General features: G+C 33.8%; 1 protein-coding gene across 1 annotated transcript in view; it reads right to left on the reverse strand.

Annotated features, from left to right (window-relative positions):
* Positions 1-13,390: 13,390 nt before the first annotated feature.
* VPS2.3 (vacuolar protein sorting-associated protein 2.3) overlaps positions 13,391-23,027 on the reverse strand; it is a 33,590-nt gene continuing 23,953 nt past the window's right edge. The window contains exons 8-11 of the mRNA XM_089797528.1: positions 18,126-18,206; positions 18,001-18,036; positions 17,810-17,865; positions 13,391-13,741 (exon numbers count right to left, since the gene is read on the reverse strand). Of these exons, the coding sequence (XP_089653654.1) occupies positions 13,690-13,741; positions 17,810-17,865; positions 18,001-18,036; positions 18,126-18,206 (225 nt within the window). The 3' untranslated portion in view covers positions 13,391-13,689. The remainder of the gene's footprint in view (positions 13,742-17,809; positions 17,866-18,000; positions 18,037-18,125; positions 18,207-23,027) is intronic.

Consider the following 23,027-nt stretch of genomic DNA (forward strand, 5'->3'; position numbering starts at 1 on the left):
AAGATTTATCATGCCTAGTGGTACATTAATTCATTGGATAAGTGATCAAATTTAATTTGGATTGAACACCTTTATCAGTTACTAACTCTCTAGGAACACCAAATCTGCTAAAGATAGCTTCATATAAAAATTCAACAACATTATTATCCCTATTATGCTTTAAAGGTTTGGACTCTACCCATTTAGTGACATAATCAAAGTAAACCAGGATATAATATTTTCTATTTGATGAAGGCTCAATAGGTATAAGAAAATTAATTCTCCATTTATCAAAGCTTGTAACAATTACCTATGGTTGCAAGGGCATTTCATCTTTTTTGGTAGGTCTTCCCATCCACTAACATCTATCACATTTCTTGGTATATCTTGCATTGTCTTTATGTAACATAGGCCAATAACAATATGTGGTCAAAATCTTGAATGTGTCTTTTTTACCATAAAATGACCCCCACATGGATCAAATGACACGTGTGAAGAATGGCATATGTCTCATCTTCATGGACACATATATGTATTACCTGATCTAGACCTATGTAAAACATACATCTAGTTCTCCAAGAAAAGTGAAAGCTTTTCTAGCAAGAAACCATCTCCCTTTGGGGAGAAATGTGTTAAGAGTACTTCATGTAGCAATGAATTTAGAAATATTAGCATACCATGGATTATAAGTTGATATGGAGAATAAATTCTCATCTAGAAAGCTATCATCAATTGTTGTAGGATCATCTGGTACTTGCAACTAAGAGAGAAAATCTACAAATACATTTGCTCAACCTAGTTTTTCCACTATCTTAATATCAAATTCCTAAATGAGGGATAACCATCGGGCTAGCCTCCCTAAGATAGTAGGTTTGTTTAGATACTTAATCTCTTTATGATGATTATGCACAAAGACCTCATATCCTCTTATATAATGCCCAAACGTGTTAAGTGCATAAATAACAACAAGAAACTCTTTCTTTGTAACATTATAGTTTAGTTCTTGTCCCTACAAGTTTTTATTGATATAATAAATAACATGTTCTACTGCACTTTCTTTATGTCCAAGAAGTACACCTATTGCATAATCTAAATCATCCGTGTGAATGTAAAATGGAAGACTCCAATTAGGACCTCACAATATAGATGCTTTGGTTAAGATGTCTTTCAACTGATAAAATTATTTGTCACAATCTAAGTTCCACACAAAATCTACTTCTTTCTTGAGAAGATTGTATAATAGGGCTACAATTTGACTTAATTCATTTATGAGTCTCATGTAGTAACTAGCATGTCTTGAGAAAATTATGACATCTTTTTGTTTTTTAGGGTAGGTAGAATTTTGATTGCCTCTATCTTTTTTGGGTCAACTTCAATACCAAGTGAAGAAAGATAATATCCCAACACAACTTCATCTTCCATCATCATGAAACACTTTTCATTGTTGATAGATAAATTATGGTCTTGACACCTTTTAAGAATATTTTTTTAATTAGCCTAAGCTTCTTCAAAAGAAGATGCATAAGAAGTGAAGTCATCCATGTATATCTCCATACAGTCAATAGAGATATAAGATAATATATTGATTATAACTCTTTGGAAAGTAGCAAGTGCATTACACAAACCAAATGGTAGGACTAAATATACAAATGTACCCCAATGATAGGTAAAAGTGGTTTTATCCTAACCCTTAAGTGCTATCTTAATCTTATTATACCCATTGAATCCATCCAAGAAGGAGAAATATTTTTTACTAGCTAGGTTATCAAGCATTTGATCTATGAAAGGAAATGGAAAATGATCTTTCTAGATGGTTGAATTGAGTTCTCTATAATCCACACATAACCTTCATTTCCCCCCCTTTTTAGATACTATGACTAAGGGCAAGACCGACTGACTATAATAAATAGGATAGATAAACCCAGTAGTAAGTATTTTTTCAACTCATTTTTAACTATGTCCGTTAAGACTAGATTTATCCTCTTTTTTGGTTTCCTAACAAGTTTACATTCTAGGCTTATGTACATTCTATGAGTGCATAACCTAGGATCTAATCCTTTCATGTATGTGTAATCCCATGCAAAATCTTATCTATATTCTTGCAACAACTTGGGTAGACTAACTAGGTGAGTTGGTGAGAGATTTTTATTGACATTTAACTCCCATAATCAACTAACTTCATGCTTTGACACCTTATCTAACATTACTACTTCAAAAAAAATAGATGACCATAATTCATGGGGTAGGAAGTTATGAAGGTAGTCATATGATATAGGAAATTGTTAGCTCCAATAGATAATTTTTTTAATGTATGTAAAAGAGTCATATCAATTGTTATATTTTCATTGATGTCAAGCCTTAATTGGTTAAACATTATGCTAATTTATTAGAGTTCTATATCATTTGATTGATGAAGAGGATTTGAAGAATGTACGGTGATGTAATTGTTGATAAGTGTATGGTATTCAATGGGAACTTGAATGAGTTATACGCTGGCAGTATAATGTTGGTGATTGTTTTACATGATCTTCAACATATGAGAAGAGTTATGAAATCATGTATAAACAAGATAGTTTGGTCAGTGACTAAAGGAATACAATATTAACTGAGCTAGTGTAGTTGTCACTTAGAACCTATCAAAGAAGTGAAGAATACATAGTGTTAATCGAGAAATTGAAGTATTAACCGAGTCTATTATTTGTTGGGACTTGAAAATTCGTAAGGATTTTGAGTACTATACTTGAATTTTTTTTCCAAAATGAGCCCCTATAAATGATTTTTGTGCCTATGTACCCAGCTATCATTTTGAGGCATATGATATGTTTCAGGTGTTCCACACCTTTTCATTTAGTATATACATGCATCTCAAGTTGTTAGTTTGAAGTTTTGAGTCATCATGTGAGATGTCAATTAGAGCATTTGAGAAATCTGTGTTTTTGCTTAAGTTTCAAACAATGTTCAGAAGGCTAGTTTGCATTTCAATGTCTTGTATCAGATTAAGTTTTATGATCTGCCACTTTGAGAATATCTAGCATGCATATAAGAGAACCTATGTTTCATAATTTAATTTTTTTATATATGCTTAGATAGGGTTTTGAGTTTCCCAAATTCGATTGTTAACTGTTGTCATGTTGTTGCATTTTGCCCATAAATCTAGGAAGCCCTAGTTGGCTGGGTATAACTTTGACCTAGCTAACCAAGATGTGAAAATTCCTTCACCATTGTATTCTAGGGATTAGAGACTTTTTATGTTCCATATCTGAGCTCATGATGAATCCATTTGGTCAATTTTCAAATTTGATTCCATTTGCAATTTCTAAAGTTTTACTGTTGATCAAATGCGTAGAATGATTGGAATCCCTATTTGGGATGTTATAACTGTTAGAAGTTGTAATCTTTCCTTGGTGTATTTATAAACCAAGGTTAGAACTCCTTTCTTTATTATTATAATATATTAGGATATAAGCCAAGGTATCCTAATATATTTCTTTTTTGTCCTTTTTCCACTACATCTTATTTTGTCATCTAGTGGAATATGTGAGGATAAATATGTATTGTAATTTCTAATTTTAGATTATTCCTCCTTAAGAGGAATCTCACACTTGGCCTCACACACTTATGAATGGTGGCATTCATAGACATGGGAGTTACATTCTAACTCCTCTCTCTCATCTGTATTTAAGAGATGACCCTCTTCTCTCATTTAACAATGAGGTTTCTTCCTCTTCTCAATTATTGTATGAGCAATTGCTCTCTTGCTCTCTCTTTTTCTTCTTAGGCTTTTCATGCCTCATTCATAATGTCACAAGGGGTTTTCTGTGCTTTCCCCTTTCCAAATATCTTGTCTCATGGTGTTGGAGCTTGAAGCTTTCTCTCTCCTATTTTATGGTAATATCTTTTCATGCATTTACTCACTTAGATTCTTTCCTGGTATTGCTTATTTACAGATTTCTTTTTCCATTTCTAACAATAACTTTGAAACCATGATTGATGAGCCTAAATTAATTATTTGATTATATTCTACACTACAAATACTCCAAGGGCACTAATTTTCAAGTCTTGATGAATCCATCTACAAACTTTCCCAGATCCATTATGTTTGCATAAACTACAATTTTATCAATAATCTAGTTCATCAAATTTCATAAGCCAACATTGCAAGCCCACCAAATGTGACTGGATATTTATCATGAACCATAAATATAGATATAAACTCTCAATATAAAAGTGAATCTATTACCAAGGTTTCAATTTCCTAAGTGATTGTTTGGCTAGTTTTTTAAGTCAATTCCATATGCATTTTCTTGTTTTTGACAAGTTATTTGCAAGACATATTTGAAGGAGGTAACTTCAAATATTGATATCTTTTGACTGGAAAATTATCATGAGATGAGATTTAGCAGCCTGAAAGAGTATACATGATGTAGGAGCATCCTGGGTGTAAGAGAAATCTTCCATCAACTAAAAATATTTTATTTCATTTGTTTAAATAAGGGTTGTCTTAATGCAAAGTTGATATCTATGGAGGCTTTCTACTTAGTAAGTCAGTCATATGAGCTCATAATGTCCTGATTTTAGAGGTGGAGGTTCATCTCAGTCATATCAGTCTGTCAGTTGAGGCTCAATGCCATATCATAAGTATCGGTGAAGTTATTGGATTTTTGGTATAAATTTTTGGTAAAAAAACTTTGGAGTTAGTTTTGAAGGCCTAAACATGCCCAGATGAGGCCCAAAAACTCAATAGATGTGTGCTTGCACCAATCCGAACCTGTAGATTAGAAGTTGTGGATTCTTAAAAGGGGTTATAATAGAAAATTGGGGCAATGGTTCAAAAGTTATGGCCTTCTAAAGTTGGGACGACCATAAATTCCAAAATAAATGTCAAAAGTGTATCTGGCCGACTCTATATGTATTGTTAGGGTTTGTCGGCCCTAGGTATTAAGTTTGAGTGTTTAGAACCTTCTCGGGTGACATAAAATTGCCTATTTAAGAAATGCCCATAGATTGTCTAGGACAGTGCTCGGTGATAGTTCGTAGATTCATCTTGCAAATTACTGTAACGAAGGTGCCCATGGGGGTTAGCATATTATAATTTTGAATTTTGTAATTCCAGATTTGCGGCAATAATAAGAAGCCCATATTTCATCCTTGCAAATTGTTGTTATTTCTTTGTTTATGTTATGTGTTTAAGGTAAAAAGAGGTGAACCCTTTATCAATACACCAAGGAGCATGAATGAAAAGTGTCAACATCACATAAGGTGTTTTTGTCAATTTTTAAGGCCTATTTTAGGGTGTGTGAGCACAAGTTTGGCAATTTCTAGAAGAAGTAAAAAGTGAGTTTTGAGTGGTCAACTGATAATTAAAATTGACTCCAATCGATGCACAGAGGTTATTTAGGGCATTCCAAAAGGTCATTGTTCAAAAATGATTTTTTTTTTAGCTAAACCCACTTTGGGGTTCGATTGATTTCTTCAGGTTGATAGGAATTTGTGGAGATTGAAGAGGTTTAAAAGATGTTATAATGATTGTAATCATTATAATATTTTAATAAGTGTACAATATCATTCTAGATCAAATGGGCATGATTTCCAGAGGGATTGCATATCATTTCAACACCAATTTGGCATTAAATTAAAAGGAGTTTATAATTTATTTGAAGTTGAATATGAAATGCAACTCTTGAGGTGTTAAACTTATAAGAATGAAAGCCACAATGAAATATCGTTGGATGTTATTGTTTCAATAATGCACATATCAGTTTTCCATACCAAATAGATGTGTGAGGTCAAAATACACATTGAAGTATAAATGAGGGAATTGAACATACAAGAGAATTATATTATGAGTCATGTTGCTTAGTCAACATTAAAAATTGTGAATTGTTATTATCATGTATCAATGAACAAATTGTTATTTCCTCAACACAAAGGGTACACCATTCATGTGCCACAATGGTTAATAGGGAGCCCAAGATTTTGCAGATAGGATGTCATTGGTGTTACAAGTTTGTAGAGTGCAATGGCCACTCATCTAATGTTGATGTCTAAAAAAATTCTCATGAGATATTGTGTTAGGAGCTCTTCTCCAATGGATGGAACCTAGAGCCAATAGGAAAAAATGCATTACTATTTAATATGAATGCATCCAAAATTGAAAGCCTCTAACATTAAATTATCTTCCTGACTTTCTCGTAGGAAAACAAAAGGAAATAAATGGATGTTTTCAAATCAACTACCAAGTGTTGCCTATGATAACTTTTGCAAAATCTCATAGCCTGGATTGTGCGTAAATATTGTGTTGACTTCTTGGGTGGCAATGTGGAGACGCACACATTAGATTTGTGTGGAGAAGTGCAAATCAAAGGTGAATACGGATGAATGTCCATCAATGCTTGATAGGTTCACATGGTTCTTGTTCTCACATAGTTTGGTCTGAGAAATAAAAGGAGGATATGGTATTTCCAAACAAACAAGGAACCATTGTTGAATTCGCTTCTCATCCTGCACACAAAGGGAAAAAAATGGAATGCTTTTCCAAATCTTCAATTACACACTAGGGCAGAGTTTGCAGGCAAAACTAGGATTGTTCCACGTGGTGGCACCCAGATCGAGGCAAGCCCAATCGTGACTTTTCTGATTAGAGAAGATAGTCAGTCTAGACAGTCGTGAGGTAATGAGGGGGATACTGAAAGTTAGAGCACGAATTCATCACTCAAAGCAAATGGTTAGCATGAAGAGTTGCGAAATCACAAAGTAGTTAAGCCGCAACTTTGCAAGGCACATGGACAGTTTAAAAAAATTATTGTGAGATCTCGACAAGGTTTGAGCATGACATTGTGATGGTTTGGAGAAGTTTATGGCTACTAGTTTAACATTGCGCTAACCACTAGTGGTTATTTGTAGGATCGTAATAGTTAGATGCTTAATCTCTAGTCATGCTCTAATAAAGTTACAAACTGTCACAAGTAGTATATGGGTTCCACTCAACATGATGTAGTGATGATGTAGGATTTAGGGGCTAATCAAGTGATGCCACGTGGAAATGACATGGCAAGTAGGATGGTGATGATAAAGTAGTTGATACATTGGGTTGCAAGTAGGATGGTGATGATAAAATAGGTGATGCGGATTGATGAGCCAATTGGATGCTTCCATTTGGCACCCTATTGGTAGTCAACCTAGGTTTGACCAAGCTTAGAGGTAGAAGGTAATTTCAAAGTCAATTAAATGATAAGATGTCTCATCCAAAAGTTCACTTGTACATGAAATATTTTAATTGGAAGGACAAAAATTATGTTTCATTGCATAGCTCTGAACTATATACTAAAATGAGATATTTTAAATATTTCAAGGGCCTATTTATCCTCAAAGTCTCTGCAACTTCAAATGAGTGCCTAGGGTATGACCTTAATTCTGATATACAAGTATCATATACCATTGAAATGTTCATGGAATGATTATTTTGATTTTGCAAACAAAATATGTGCAGGTCTTACTAGGCGAGAGATATGTCAAGTTTTGTAAAATAGGGGCCTTCTCAACAAACTATTTTGGCTTTTGTCATATAGCTTCATTTTTAGATTTTGAGCAAACCGTGAAGTCAGTTGTGTCCAAATTTGGCAAGAGTTTTCCTAGCAATGATATTTTATTGGTGGAGTTATTTATTGGGGTTTTTGGAAAGGTTTCTAGCAGTAATTTTGAGCAGTTAACTTCTTCATCATTTGGGGATATTTTGATGAGTTTGTTTTTAAAGAGTATTGATGAAGATTTGATATTTAGTTGAAAGGGGAAGAAAGAAGAGAGATGCTTTACAATAATAGGAGGAAGATTTAAGTGGACAAATGTCATGTATAGATCAAGTCCAGGATTCTCTTTCTTCTATATCTTCTTTCTTTTTCTCATTGTGTAGGGTTGGTTCTAGCTGTTTGAGCAAGATCTCAACCTAATTTTCTACCCCTCTTCATAATTTCTCTTGTTTTGAATAGAAAACATATTTTTCCTTAAGAAAAATAATGAAGGAATATATATAGTCCTACTTTATTTTGTGTTGCTCTGAGTTATTATATGCATCCTGATGTATTTGGTTTCAAACAAATGAATAAAAAGAAGCTATCAGAATATTTTCATTTTGAATGTTGTTTCCTATCTTTGAGTTGTGTGATTTTATGTGATATGTGGACAAAGAACCCAGATCTCAGTTAAAATGTGTTTTGAGTTGCATGTCATTGTATGTTTTGTTGTTAATTCAAAGAGTTGAGTAAATGCTTAATATTTCTTGACATAATTGTAGATCTAATGGAAGGATTGTTATGAGTAGAGGATTCATTTTGAAAGTTGATGTCTCATTTACAAATTAAATGGATAGATCATAAAGATCATGGTGTATGTGATACCCAATGGATATGACACTAATCATAGATGCAGGATCAACATATCCTTGTTGTTTGATTTAGGGTTCTTGCTTAAATTATTTAATCAAAATCACTTTTCCCCTTTCTATTTAGGAGTTGAAAGGAAGACCTCCACTTAGCTTGTGATTTTCCAATTTGTGTGATTAGTTGTTGCACATCTAGTTTATTGCATAAGTGTAGAAGATTAAAGGGTTATATCTGCTTTGTTTATATTCTAGAACATGTTCTAGCATTGGATATTTTTGTGAGAATCCAGGGTCTACCCACTTAGGTTTTGTAGACCCTAGACTATAGGAGGAATTGGTACCTTGTTATTTGACCTAGGTTCTATTAAAATGCATCCATCATAGGATTTAGCTACCCTTAGATGTAATTTTTAAAGCTTTTTGATTATTTATACACTATTAAATTAGGAGCCAACAAAATGGCAACTCTATTGAGGATAGAGTTGCAAAAAGCCTTGTTAAAAGAGCTATCATTTCTAGTATAATTTGTGCGTGTTTAGTCATGTATTTCAATTTTTTTTGCCCATTCGAGTTGCCAAAAAAATGGTGACTCTACTAGGGAAATCTAAGAAAATCCATGTCTAGAGATGTTGAAAGTTATGTTGAAAAATTGTGCAACATCCATATTAGTCTCAGCATTGATATATTCCAGTAGGTTATCGATTGAAGTGCATAGAAGTGTTATTTGAGTCTTTTATAGTGTGGGAAAGTTTGTGACTTCTTGAGAAAAAATCATGCCATTTTGTTTTTGTGTCATATGTAAATTGAGACTTGTATATCTTGTGCAAGTTGCAATCAAAAATTCAGTCCCAATTTCAAATTGGGTGGCGGTTCTTATTTATTACTAGTGTAAAAATGTTATTAAAGAAGTATTGTTGTAAAGTATTTCAAGAATTTGATATATGAAATTTTTTGAAGTAGCGCCCTTACGTAGATCAGTGGTAGTAAGAATTCAAAGATCAGCATATCCCTCTTCATGAAAGCTATAGAGAAGTGTAAAAACTTGTGGTAAGTTTTATTTGCCCTTTGTTTGCATCAGCACTTGAGGCATTTTAATTTTTATTTGTTTTTCTTTCCATGAGAACTAAGTGGTAAAATTGGTTACCTCTATTTAGTGATTTCAGCACTAGTGAATGAGGTAAGAAAATAACATGGATTTAGATCTTGGATTTGAAAGTAGTCTACCAACTTATGAAAGTGCATGTAAAGAGATTGTCATGCAGAAAAAGGATCTTCATGATTAGGTCATTTCTTTCATAAGAAAAGAAGTAGGAAATGTTCATGGTCAAAATGAGATTAAATCTTATATGAGATTTTAAGTAACCACTCATGAATCTTCTTATTTCTTTGAGGCCTAAAGAATCCTTGTGGCCTATTATTTTTCTAAAGATTTTTATCCTTGATTCAGTTAATTGGTCAGCACATTTGAGATTAGAAAAGGCTATGCGTATTGAAGATTCTATGAAAAGGATTGAGAGTTCTTTTTTGTGAGAATGGATACTACATTGGATCTTCTAATATTGAATGTTGAAAGTCTTTGTGAATATGAAGAAACTGCTCATAATGATATGTCTTGTGATTGTGAAGAAGAGCACTTTGAGCCTGATGAAATAGATGAGTGCAATCAACATATAGAAAACAAACATGACTAATATTTTTTCTTACAACATATGTATAGAGGAAGAGAAGTATGATAGTAGTAATGGCAATTCTTCCTATGATGATCATGAATGTGATGATATGTCAAGTGTTGGAGCCTCATATAAAGAAGAGGATATGTATTGCAATAATGTCCTTGATTTTTCATATTACATTACCAATGAGTCTGTTGTTGAAAATGTTTCATCCCAACCAAGTTATTCTTGCAACCAAAAGGATATAGTCAATGATGAAATCTTACTTGATGGTGAAGAGATGTCAGCATGGTTGGATTGTGAATTAGAGAGGTATGCATCTAAAAGTGATTCAAAGTTTTTATTATCAGCATATGCATGTCAAGGATGGGGATTGTGTTACTGATGCAATATATCATGTGTGCCCAAGTGACATTTCTTTTTCACTTCAACATGATTTTTGTAAGAATGTTTCTTCACATGAGCATAGAGTTTTCAATGTTAGAAGCACATTTGATGAAATTGAGTATCTTGCTGCCCTATTTGATGTCGAATCAAATTATCTGGAGTGTTATAAAGGATGTTTTTATGACTCCTTGTTCTTATTTTACTCATGATAAAGTTGGTTCTATGATTGAATATGTTGTAAGTGATGAAGAATCAATTGGATCTTTATCTGATTTAAGTTAAGTATGTGTTAGTAGAATTCATCTATATGTGATAGATTTTTATGACTCATACAATGAAGAAAGTGGTGATGAAAGTGCACATAAATTTCAGTCTAATTTCTCTACTTATCTTGATGATTTTCATGACAGAGATTTCAATGCATTCACAAGTTTTTCAAATGAGCTTTATGATGATGGCTGTGATACTGATCAGCTTCCTATGTGCAAGCACTTTCATAGTATTTTTTCCAGTTGGCAACTAATCCATTCTTTGAGTGTCACTAGTAGAATTTTGGCAAATAAATGACTACATGACTAAAGTTTTTAGTCACAAGACTAAATAGTTTAGTCACATGACTAAAAGTGATCAAATTCTAATGATTTTTGATAATTTATAAGTAAATGACTAATTTGGCCATCGAGTAAAATCACAAGGTTAGATAGAGATACATGACTAAATAAATGATTAAATAGATGACTAAACAATTGGTCACTAATTAATAGTCACCCAAACAATTGAACAAATGAATGATCAATGATATTTTTACCATATTAATGTATTCTTTAAGTTTTTTATAACTTTTATTGCTCAGTGATAAGGTTTGTGTTATATCAATACACCATTATTAGTTATCTTCCATGAATGTCCTCTCAACTAATATTGTCCTAGAATTGAATTCAAAATCACCTCAATCTACACTCAACTCTTCAAAATCCATCTATGAACTCCTAAAGTTTTATTTATACATTAAAAATTTAGTTGAGAGTTGTTTAGTTATAATACAATATTTCATCTTGCTAAAAAAATAGTTTATTTCTATTATTAAATAATTTGATAGAATATCCACAATCTTTGTCAAAATTGTTTCCCTTAAAGCTTTGTAATGAATTTTGAACTAAAAGAGAAATGCTAATAGAAATTCTAAAAATTCAGGAGTTACAATATAAATCCCAATGAAAGAGGTATGCAAAAGATACAAGCATGCTCTAGAGGTACAAAAAGAACCCCACTTTCCTCCAAATAATGAAGAAAATAAGTCTTATAGAAAAGACTTTACCACTCCAATGTAAACTCCATAGGCACCATATAATAGCATATTAACTAATTAAATATGATATGTGTCATTTGTTTATATTTTGAGAAATGTTTAAGAACCCCACTTTCCTCCAAATAATGAAGAAAATAAGTCTTATAGAAAAGACTTTACCACTCCAATGTAAACTCCATAGGCACCATATAATAGCATATTAACTAATTAAATATGATATGTGGCATTTGTTTATATTTTGAGAAATGTTTATTTTCAATGGAAGATTAAATCTTGTTTTTAGACAATAAGAAGATTCAATTATTATGATTGAAATAATATTAGAATATATAATAGTATGTGTGTATTGTCCCATACTTGTACTCATCAAACAATCCTTTCAACCAAACAACCATTTCTTCAACTAAAAACAAGACCAAAACAAAAGGAAATGCAAATAATTAAAACTGATTTGAATCTATTCCCTGCCCTTCAAACAGAAGCAATTATAGTGGCCAGAATAAAGTATCTGGTTTGCTCTTATAGGTGGGACAAATCCATTACATCTGTTCAGGTGACTTGGGGTCATTCTTGCTATTCAGATGACTCGGTTCAAGCAATGGTTAAAGGAAAAAGACAAACTAATAAGGGAGAGGACCCAGTACTTGAACACTCCAACTTCGCGCTCATCAAAATCCTATGTAAAAATTTCAAATCGCTCCCAATTTTTTACAGCAGCTTACTTGGTGAGTCATCCACTTATAACTAAAGTTTCAAATCCATGTCACCCGTTATGATGCCACATCAGCATACTTTTTGTCAAGTAGTCCAAAACAGCCCCCAAAAAAAGTGAGACCAATAGTTGTGCATAAAGGGTACCCATAGTTGAACAGCTGATGTGGCATCGCATCATTGGTTAATTTTTATAACTAAGGGTACATTTTATTCAATGTTTGGGTAGTTAGCATTGTCCTAACAACTTTAAAGTCACAAGTATTGGTACAATGTTGTTAAAAAAATTGAACATTAAGTCAATAAGTATAGGTATTAAGTGAACAGCTCCTATCACAACTACCAAAATGCGTTCAAGTACTGGGTCCTCTCCCGTAGCATCATGTAAGAACTTTGCATACTTGATAAAATAAAATAAAATGAACAGTGCAGCACAACAAAAAACACACCCAAAACCAGACGAATCAAAAGCATACACAAGCATTTCATCTGTTGGATTCTATCCCCTTCAAACTTCAAATGCCTCTTGCCTCCATCTATCACTAAACTCAGGTATTGATATGGTGCAAGGGATAGATCCACTAGGCTGCAGTCAAATAGTTTAACAGGAATATTTCCATACAAATGATCCAGTTCAGACCATGGTGGCATAGCCATGGGTGAGAGTTTAGAGTCCTTGATTCGAAAAAAAAAAAAAAAACTTACCATTTTCATTAAAAGATTCATAAAATTTAGATATAAACAGTAATTTTCCAAATAAGAATATGGAAGCTTATAGCAAGTTTAAGAAAGGATAATCATAAAGTTGCAAAAGTGTAAAACCATTCAGCTGCTATGAGAAATTATAATGCTCAAATCTAAATACAAGTAATTTAGCATAGCAATGTTGTGACATGATAAGTATCCATCACATTCAAGCTTCCTAGAAAGATTAATATACCACTGGCTAATACATTTACAAAAGAAAAGCATTTCAACTCTCTCCTTGCATTACTCTCATTATCTCCAAAAGCATGTTTGAAATTATGATGCTCAAGTCTAGATGGAAATAATTTGGCATCCCAATGTTGTGTCATGATAAGTATGCATCACATTCTAGCGTCTTCCTACAAAGATTAATATACCACTGGCTAATTCATTTACAAAAGAAAGGCATTTTCAACTTTCTCCTCGCATTACTCTCAATATCTCCAAGCATGTTTCTCCACTTACAAAGGGGAATATAGCACAGCATAACAAGTGTGCACCATCAATCAAGCATTTCGAAGGGCTGCCAACCTCTGCTCTAGATCGTCCACCTCTGAACTGCATTCAAAAAACATGAGAAATATGAGGATTTTTTTGTCGATGCTTCTTTCCTTGTTGCTTCTCACATAATATTGAATACAACTGGTTGGTAGATCTCACTCTAAAATACATAAAAAGACAATCTATCATGATGGGTGTAAAAGCAGATAATCTATTTTTACTTAGAAACTAATCAAACAACAAATAAGAATAATTTACAATTATCATTTCTGAAAACATTCATGCAATTTTACTTGAAAGCTTCCAGTCACAAATCCCTTCAGCACCAGAAGGAAAAAACTATCATTAAATGTTTATTATGTAGGTTATCTGTTGACAATTAATTACATAAATGTTTGAACTTCATGTACTCTTCAATGAATAGCAATGTAAAATGGGGACACATCCCCCCAACCCCCAAATGTTTATTATGTAGGTTATCTGTTGACAATTAATTACATAAATGTTTGAACTTCATGTACTCTTCAATGAATAGCAATGTAAAATGGGGACACATCCCCCCAACCCCCACATTTCTGGAATGGAAACATCCCAGGGACGGAGGGCAGGGAATTGGCATCCTCCCCCACCACCACCATTTTGCAGCCCAAACACCACCAGGATGGGGGGGAGATGCGGGGGGCACCCAGGTGTCCTTTGACTGTCCTGGGGACTCCTGTGCTTCCTCAATCATCCCACTTTTTTAAAAAAAGAAAATTTGAAAAACAATTAAGTTTTTGTACTTTTCTTTTGGGTTCTATTCAAACCCTGATTGAACACTCCATGCCATCTTGGCCACTCCATGCCTTCAAAAACCTATCCATGCTTCATTCTTTCTCACATTTGTATTTCCCCGTTGTGATGAGGAGTTTGTCTAGAGGGATGATTAGAGGCCTCATATTATTCATTTGACGTTTTTTACTCGTTTTGATATCATATTATTCATTTTAATCATCTGTATGACATAGATATTTTTGATAAAATAGAAATCTTCCATTTGCCATTTCAAAAATATTATAATTTTAGTATTCTAATTTCTAATTCGTTATGCAATGTTCCATTGTTCATCGTTCAAGTATTTTGTATTAAGCATTTGCAAGTTTTCTATTTACTATTTACTATTACTGATATAAATTTAATCATATTTTCATTACTATCATTTCAAGTACTATATGTATAGTTATATAGAATATACAGAAAATTGGACCCCCACGAACTGTGTTACACTAATGAATAGTTTGAAAACCTAGGGAAGCGAACTGCTAGTTCAAAATCAATTTATTCACAATCTGCCATGCTCAAGTTCAATGTTCAAACTTCAAATATCATGCCACTTTTGGTATGTCATGCTGATTAATCACTTGAGGTCAAAGATCTCAAGGCATCATTCAAAAACTTCTCCAATTCCAATTCAAACAAGCAACAGAAATCAGAGCAGGGGTTGATAAAATCAGAAGATTAAAAGGTAAAGTTCAACTAGAGATCTGATTTAAATTGAGATCAAGAAGAATTTCCAATAATCGAAGGTGATTTCTCCCCTAGATGCACAAAATCCCTGACATAGGATGCAAAATCAGAAAAAATTTCAGGCAAAGTTAAATGTCAACTTGCAGAAATCAGAAGTTAAGTGGCAAGTTTTCATTCACATGAAGGGCAGAATCAAGAGTTGAGTGCAACATCAAGGGCAGAATCAAGAAATCAGAAGTCAGTGGCGAATTTTCACATAAAGAGAAGGCCAAAAAACACGAATTTCCCTAGCAAAAATTGGCCTACAAGGGCAAATTCCAGCAATGAAAGCGATAAAACACAGAATTTAAGGGCACGATAAAGTTGCACCTCATCATGAAGCACTCTAACATATAGGAGGTCAAAGAGCTCATCTTAAGGCATCACTCAAATACTTCTCCAAGTCCGATTGAAACAAGTATCGGCAGATATCAGAGAAGGGTCAGATAAAATCAGAAGATTAAAAGGCGAATTTCAACTAGAATCTCTGATCAAGAAGAACTTCCAATAATCAAAGGTGATTTCTCCCCTAGATGTGTGAAATCACATCATGGACAGAATCAAGAAGTCAAGTGCAACATCAAGGGTGCAATCAAGAAATCAGAAGCCAAGTAGCAAATTTTCACAAAAAGAGAGGACAAAACAACATGAATTTCCCTAGTAAAAATAGGCTTACAAGGGCAAATTCCAGCAATGAAACCAATAAAACACAGAATTTAAGGACAAAATAAAGTCACACCTTATCATGAAGCACTCTAACATATATGAGGTCAAAGATCTCATCTTAAGGCATCACTCAAAACACTTCTCCAAGTCCGACTGAAACAAGTAAAGGCAGAAATCAGAGCAGGATCATAAAATCGGAAGATTAAAAGGCAAATTTCAACTAGAGTTGAGATCAAGAAGAATTTCCAATGATCAAAGGTGATTTCTCCCCTGGATGTGTGAAATCACATCAAGGACAGAATCAAGAAGTCAAGTGCAACATCAAGGGAATCAAGAAATCAGAAGTCAAGTGGCAAATTTTCACATCAAGATAGACAAGGCAAAAAAACATCAAGATCCCTAGAAAACATAGGTCTACAAGTGCAAATTCCGGCAATGAAAGCGATAAGACTCAGAATTGAAGGGAGCTTTTATCATGAAAATCATATCAAAGGATGTCAAGTGTGAATGTATTCCAGGAAACGAAATCATCAGGGGCAAATTCCAGCAATGAAAGCAACATAACTCAGAATTTAAGGGCACTTTTATCATGAAAATCAGATCAAAGGCTGTCAAGTGCGAATGTATTCCAGGAAATGAAATCATCAAAGGGTGTGGGCATGAAATATCATGTAGAAGTCTGAATTCAACCCCTTCAATAGTGATTTGACTAAGAAAAAAAAATCAGAGAAGGTTTAATTTCATCAAATTGGAGTTGTGTTGAATTCCAGTTCCAAGTCTGGTCTCACCAAGAAAAATTAGAATGATGGTGAATCAAATGAAGAGGGCGATTTTTAGGCTCTGATTTAAGCAATTTTTTCCACATCTGTAACAAGAGAGTGTAAAGTGTTTCTAAGCTGAATGTTCAAACTTTCAAATGAATCCAAGTTTCCAATTTCCAAATTCTAATTTCTTAGTTACAAAATACAAATCCAATCTAAGACTAAATTTCTAATCCTATGATTCATTGATTTCAAATCCTAATCCTTAAAAGAGTTGTTATCATGGAAATATTCTAAGTTCTTCAAACTTGCCTTTTTTCATTTTCACTATCATGATCCAAAATGTTTTCTTTATTGGAGTAGCAGCATAGACAAATTATTGGCTTCACTACAAAATAAATACATGCACTTTCTGTTGGATAGGTTTTATGCTAACTTTCCGGGTTCGTACAAACAGGCCACAAACTGGGTTCAGGTAGGTACTGGTACTTCTGTGGGTACTTGCTGGACATTGCGGATACATGATATGGGTTATCAGAATATTTTCAACTATCAATTGGCATTTAATAGTTATCTTTGGCATTTGGCATTGATCAATGATCAAGTATCATACTACGAAATGATTCAGTTTTACAATTCTGTATATTTCTCTTATTTTTTTGTATATATAATAAACAAATACGCACACATTTATTTACACACACAAACCCATACATACCCAAACCCCTAAAGATTCATGTACCCACGTGCCAGGTTCCGGTATCCGCACCCGTCTCCAAACTCGAATCAGTAAATTACAGTTTTATGGCTTCCCAATATATGTTAGCCCACTTCCACATAGCATTGTCAAGTTAATCAATTTCAAATCACTTTAGATTATATTAAGTCATTGATTAACACATGATTGGTTTTCCCATCATTTCCCTCTACCACATTTTTTATAATTTGTTAGCTTTCTTCAAAAGGACAACCCTAGGCATCCCCTTGCTCCACAAGCTTGGCAACTAGGGATACCCTAATCATTCTCGTACATTAAAGATTCTTAAGTTATGAATGATTACATGAACCCCACTATGCATGACACAAACTCATTATTAGAAACCATTATGATTCAGATGTTTTTAACAGAATATCAATAAAAGCTACATCTTACCTGCCAACATTTTGTGCTCTCTTTCCAGCAATCTTCCCTTTCGGTGCTGCTGACAACTATTTACAATTTTCAACCATATGCATCGAGTTAGTTATTCAAAGATTCATATAGCTACAATCAACTATCCAATAAAAAGTTCCAGATAGTAGTTGGTTCATTAAAAACAGTGCCACAAGGAAGAGATAAATAACCTGTGAAGCAATGTCAATTCCAATCTCATCCAGAACCTGAAAATGAAAATCAAACAGTCAGGAAGAGTGATATTACAATGCATGAAAGTATCACCCTCATCACATGACAAAAACCAAAAGCATGCCTGGTTGGTAAGCTCCTCGGTTTCCTCTTCTGCCTCATCATTATCAAGGGCGTCATCAATTGAATCTGACATCATCTCAGTCTGCAAAGATGCACCATAAGCCAAAACAATCTTGATCCTTGAGTGATTAATAATATGCTAACAAAAACAATCTGGATGATGTTTATATCAATTTAGTAATGCATGAACTGCCTTATAACTAGTCAAATTGAATAGAATTATAAAAGACATCCAGTGACGAATCTATACACAAGAAAACAGAACTGATGGCATAAAATTCACGCACTCTAACAAAACTAATTCAAACTTGTAACATAGGAATATGAGACAGTGGCATGATTTACTACAAGATAGAATGGTCCATACAGCATCTAAGAACACACACTCAGAATAAAAAATAACCTAAGCCTATCAATGGCCAACACAGCACTTAAACATTCGCCTTCAGATTAAAAAAACCTGTGACGATTTGAAAAAATTACATTGTAACCAATTGCAACCACTCCCAGTAATAGCTCCACAAAATACCTTTTTTTTATAAACCCATATCTAAAGAAGTTGATCATTTGGGGCTTGTATATGGTCAAATCATAAGGTACTTTATTCAGAAAACCCATCAAGAACTTGAGATGTTAAAAAAATAATAAAATAATTCAAAACTAATTTTAAAAAAGATGTTAAATTGGTTAAGTTTGTCTTCTATACTTTGCAGTTTGCACACACTTCACGTTGGGATATTTGTACCTGAAGCACAAGGGTATACTTTGCATGTAGACCCATTTATGGAACATGAAAAGTCAAAGTGGGGAATGTGTGAAACCGCACGAGGAACATGAGTTGTGTAGGGCATTAGGGATTAAGTGTAACACACAAGGGGACCTGCAGCATACGAAATGTCCATGGTTTTGTATTGATTGTAATGTAAAACAACTTCACTGTACCTTAAATTATATGCTCATGGCAATATAAAACCATAACAAGAACTGTTGTGTGCAATATAAAGTCAGCAGTTTTGTTGTTTTGTTGGGAATTTCCCCAAAAGATGTTCTCAATAATGTCAAGTTGTCAATGTAGGCCTTGTGTCATGTTTGAGTATGCTATTGTTTACTTTCTGTAGTGTTTCAAATTATGTTAGCATAGCTTATCTTGTAATAAAAATTTATCAAGTAAAGAGTAATAGTTTCTATTATCAGCTTCAATGATCAGCAATTAAAACATACATTTCAATGCAGCAAAGTACAGTTCAATAAAATACATATTTGAAGAGGCAATGAGTAGAGATTGGGTCCTTAAAAAGTTTACCTATGAAATATATCAATGAATAATCCGTTCTGAGATGAGATCAGTTTTCAAAGTGGTAGACATTACATATTTCTGACCTTTAAATTTGCACAGTTTTGAAAGCACATATAGGAGCACTTTAATTTGAACCTCTATATACTTCACCCACGTGTACAATTCTGCGATAGAAAAATCCTTCAATGGCTGATTTTAACACCCAGGAAACCATGAAATTACATGCAGCAACCCCCAGCGGAAATCAGAACTAAAACCCTTTAGAATATCTGTCAAAGAAATCTGCAATAAATACTTGATGGCTCTCAGACCAAAATCAGTTCACGAATCTAAACATGCACACCATAGAAGGGGCGATTTCAGTAACAGCAGATATTGAAGCCCATTCTAAAGCGTAAAGATACTCTCACACCACGAAATAGAGGCTAAAAAACTCCACAAGGAAGAGTCATAAATCAACAACAACAGTTATAGAAACTACACACCAAGAAATAAGAATAATCCCACACCAAGGATAGCCATAACAATGATGCCTCTAAATCCTCCAAATGATAAAGGAATATCTTATGGAACCATGTCACTGAAGGAAAACAGACAAATATCTCAAATTGAATGCACTATGGAATGTCTAAATGATCTCTGCAGCATATACCACCTAGCATAGATCTTCCACCACAGAAACTGATTTCCAGAAGAGTGTTTTCCTCCTCCAATGGCTTTTTTATAAGCTCCTTCAAGCTCCACACCCTAATTAGGGTTTGTGTTGTTTGATTTAACTTCAAATTCATCTTTTGTGTCCCTAAGTGCTCAAAAGAAAGCACTTTATTCAATAATTTGACACCTTGCAACTTCCTAGGCACCAATAAGTCACTTTAATAAATTTAAATAATGTTAAATATACAATTTAACATTGATGCTTTAATGCTATTGAAAATAATAAAAACTCAAGACACAAGAAGTCACCAAGATATCATTATCAATGTAATCACCAACTGCACCAAGATAGTAACATTCCAAAACCAACAAAAATTGTCTATAGATGATTGATGCCAACACAAGTTCATACTATTAATAGCAGTGTTCTTCATGCACCAAAGAACAAGCCTAGAAAGACCCAAAAAAAGGTTTGTATAGTGCAACTATTTACTATAAATATCAATGTTCCCTAAGGACCAAAATGAACACAAGAAACCCCATAAATATTGGTGCCGCACAAGCATTTACTATCAATATCATGGTTTTCTAGCGACCAAAGAGAACAATTCTGAAAGGCCCAAAAAGATTGGTGTCATGCAAGCCACGTACTATAAATAGCAGTGTTCTTGAGAGACTGAAGAGAGAACAAACCCAAAAAATCCCAGAAAGTTTGGCACCGCACAGGCACTTAGTATAACTAGCAACTATCGATGAAACATGCTGAAAATGAGAACAAGGCTCACCTATGAAAGTAGAAACCTCATTTGCAAAAAAAAGGAAGGTGTACATTACCATATAAATTAATGGGAAGGCATACTTTATCCTATAACTAAACCAAACAACAATTGCACTTCTATACACGAACAAAGTGTTCATCTCACGAAAGAAAGCATACTTTCGATTAACAACCATATCCAAAAAAATGTAACCATTGTATTTCATTATTTGAGGATTGAAAGACTACAATTAGAGACTAGTCTCCTTATTAAAGAAATAACGAAGAAATATTCTAATAATATTCTAAATCATCTAACTAAGAAAATACAAATTAAATAATAAAGTAAATATTCCTAATGATCATTAATTTAATATTAATGACTTTATTACCCTCCCTTAATGGTCATTTTACTAGCTACCCTAATAGGAGACAATTTTCAAGTCATTTAGCCATGAACACATAGAAGGTAAGTCATTTAGCCATGACTTTATTACCCTCCCTTAATGGTCATTTTTCTAACTACCCTAATAGGAGACAACTTTCGAGTCATTTAGCCATGAACACATAGAAGGTTGATTGCTCAAAATGCTCTACTACATGTGTATGATGCTGAGACTCTCCCTAGTTGGACTTCTGATCAGCCAACCACTTTCTGAATAACCTTTGGATATGACCAAGTTGTTGGAATCATTTGCCATTGCACCAAAAGCTTGAACTGACAATGCATGATACAAATACCAAATTTAACCCAACCCACAGGAGGCAATTAAGCCATGTCACAGATCTCCAAAGAGGTGCTAACCACCAAGTCAACAATCTCCCCCTTCACACCTACTTAAACTTCAACACCCACTAAAAGGAGACTCGAACCTGTGACGCAGGACTCTAAAACCAATTGTTGGAATCATTTGTCATTGCACCAAAAGCTCGAACCATCAATGCCTGATACAAATGCCAGAGCCATGAGCGGTGGTTAAGTCATGTCAAAATCTCCATGGAGGTGTTGACCACCAACTCAACACAAGCTTCTAAATGTAGTGATAGGTGATATTCTTCTTGGAACCCTCCTTAGATGTGTCCTATCCTTTTTGCTAAGTGGACACATCTTTGCCTTTATTTGCGGCAGTAATGCTTGTTCCCATTGGTCGTGTCATTAGTGCTACCAACCTATTATATCCCCCTAGCTTTGTCACAATAGCTTATTGCACAACTCATCAAATTTGAAGCCAACATTTAAAAGGTAATGTTGAGCGCCTCGATAAAGTGTTTATAGGAGCGTGGTAGACTCTTAACGTAATAACCACCATGTTGTCTTTCATTGTGGACCAGTGGCCGACAATTCATTGCATATATCCTTGATCTTCATAAGATGCTCCTATAGAAACATCTTCTCATCCATCATAAGGGAAAACAACAAAAATTTTGAGAAAAAAAGCTTGGCTTTTAGCTGCCATTTCATGGATACTTTTTAAGTGCATTCAAATCTTTGCAACAATCTTACCAACTAGCACTTCCACAAGCATTTCACCAATGACCAATAACTTTAGTAACACTAACCCTCTTTGGGTAACATTCATCAAAATTGTTCTAGTATTTACCCAATTTTGTGGGATGAGTATACATACCCAAAATTATATGTACTAGGCATCGATACTAAAAAATTAAAAGCATCCTCTACTTCTAGGTATGATAGTTCCTGTCATTGAACTATTGATTGCCTTTCAACATGATGTTGGTCAACGATGCCAACCCTCCCATTTTAAGATGCACAAAAAATGACATAAACTTGAGCTTCAAATGAGTCTGATTTGCTTGTCAAAAACCAGTAAAAAGATTCCAGCCACTAGCTAGTACAAATGCTGAAAGATCTGATTTTCAGGTACAAATCAACCAACCCTTGCTCTGAAACCCTATAAAAGGTGCAACACTCTTCAAACCCATGATTTTATCAAAAAAAATAGAGGAAAAAAATTCTGCATAAACCTAGGTCTGAAACCCAAGGTACTAGAAATTGCAAGAAACCCTAACTAGCATAAAGACCCCGATTTTTCTAAAAGGATCCTATGAACACTTTGAGAAGTCAAATAAAAGAAATCTCAGAGTACAAAAAGCACAAAAAACAACCACCCAAATCATGGAAGAAAGTAGCAGACATGACCACAATCTTGAACTTCGCAAAAAAGCCTAAAAAC

The sequence above is a fragment of the Cupressus sempervirens genome, chromosome 8 (genome assembly GCF_028749045.1).
Source record: "Cupressus sempervirens isolate cs-2001-9-10 chromosome 8, ASM2874904v1, whole genome shotgun sequence".
In the NCBI taxonomy this organism is placed as follows: domain Eukaryota; kingdom Viridiplantae; phylum Streptophyta; class Pinopsida; order Cupressales; family Cupressaceae; genus Cupressus; species Cupressus sempervirens.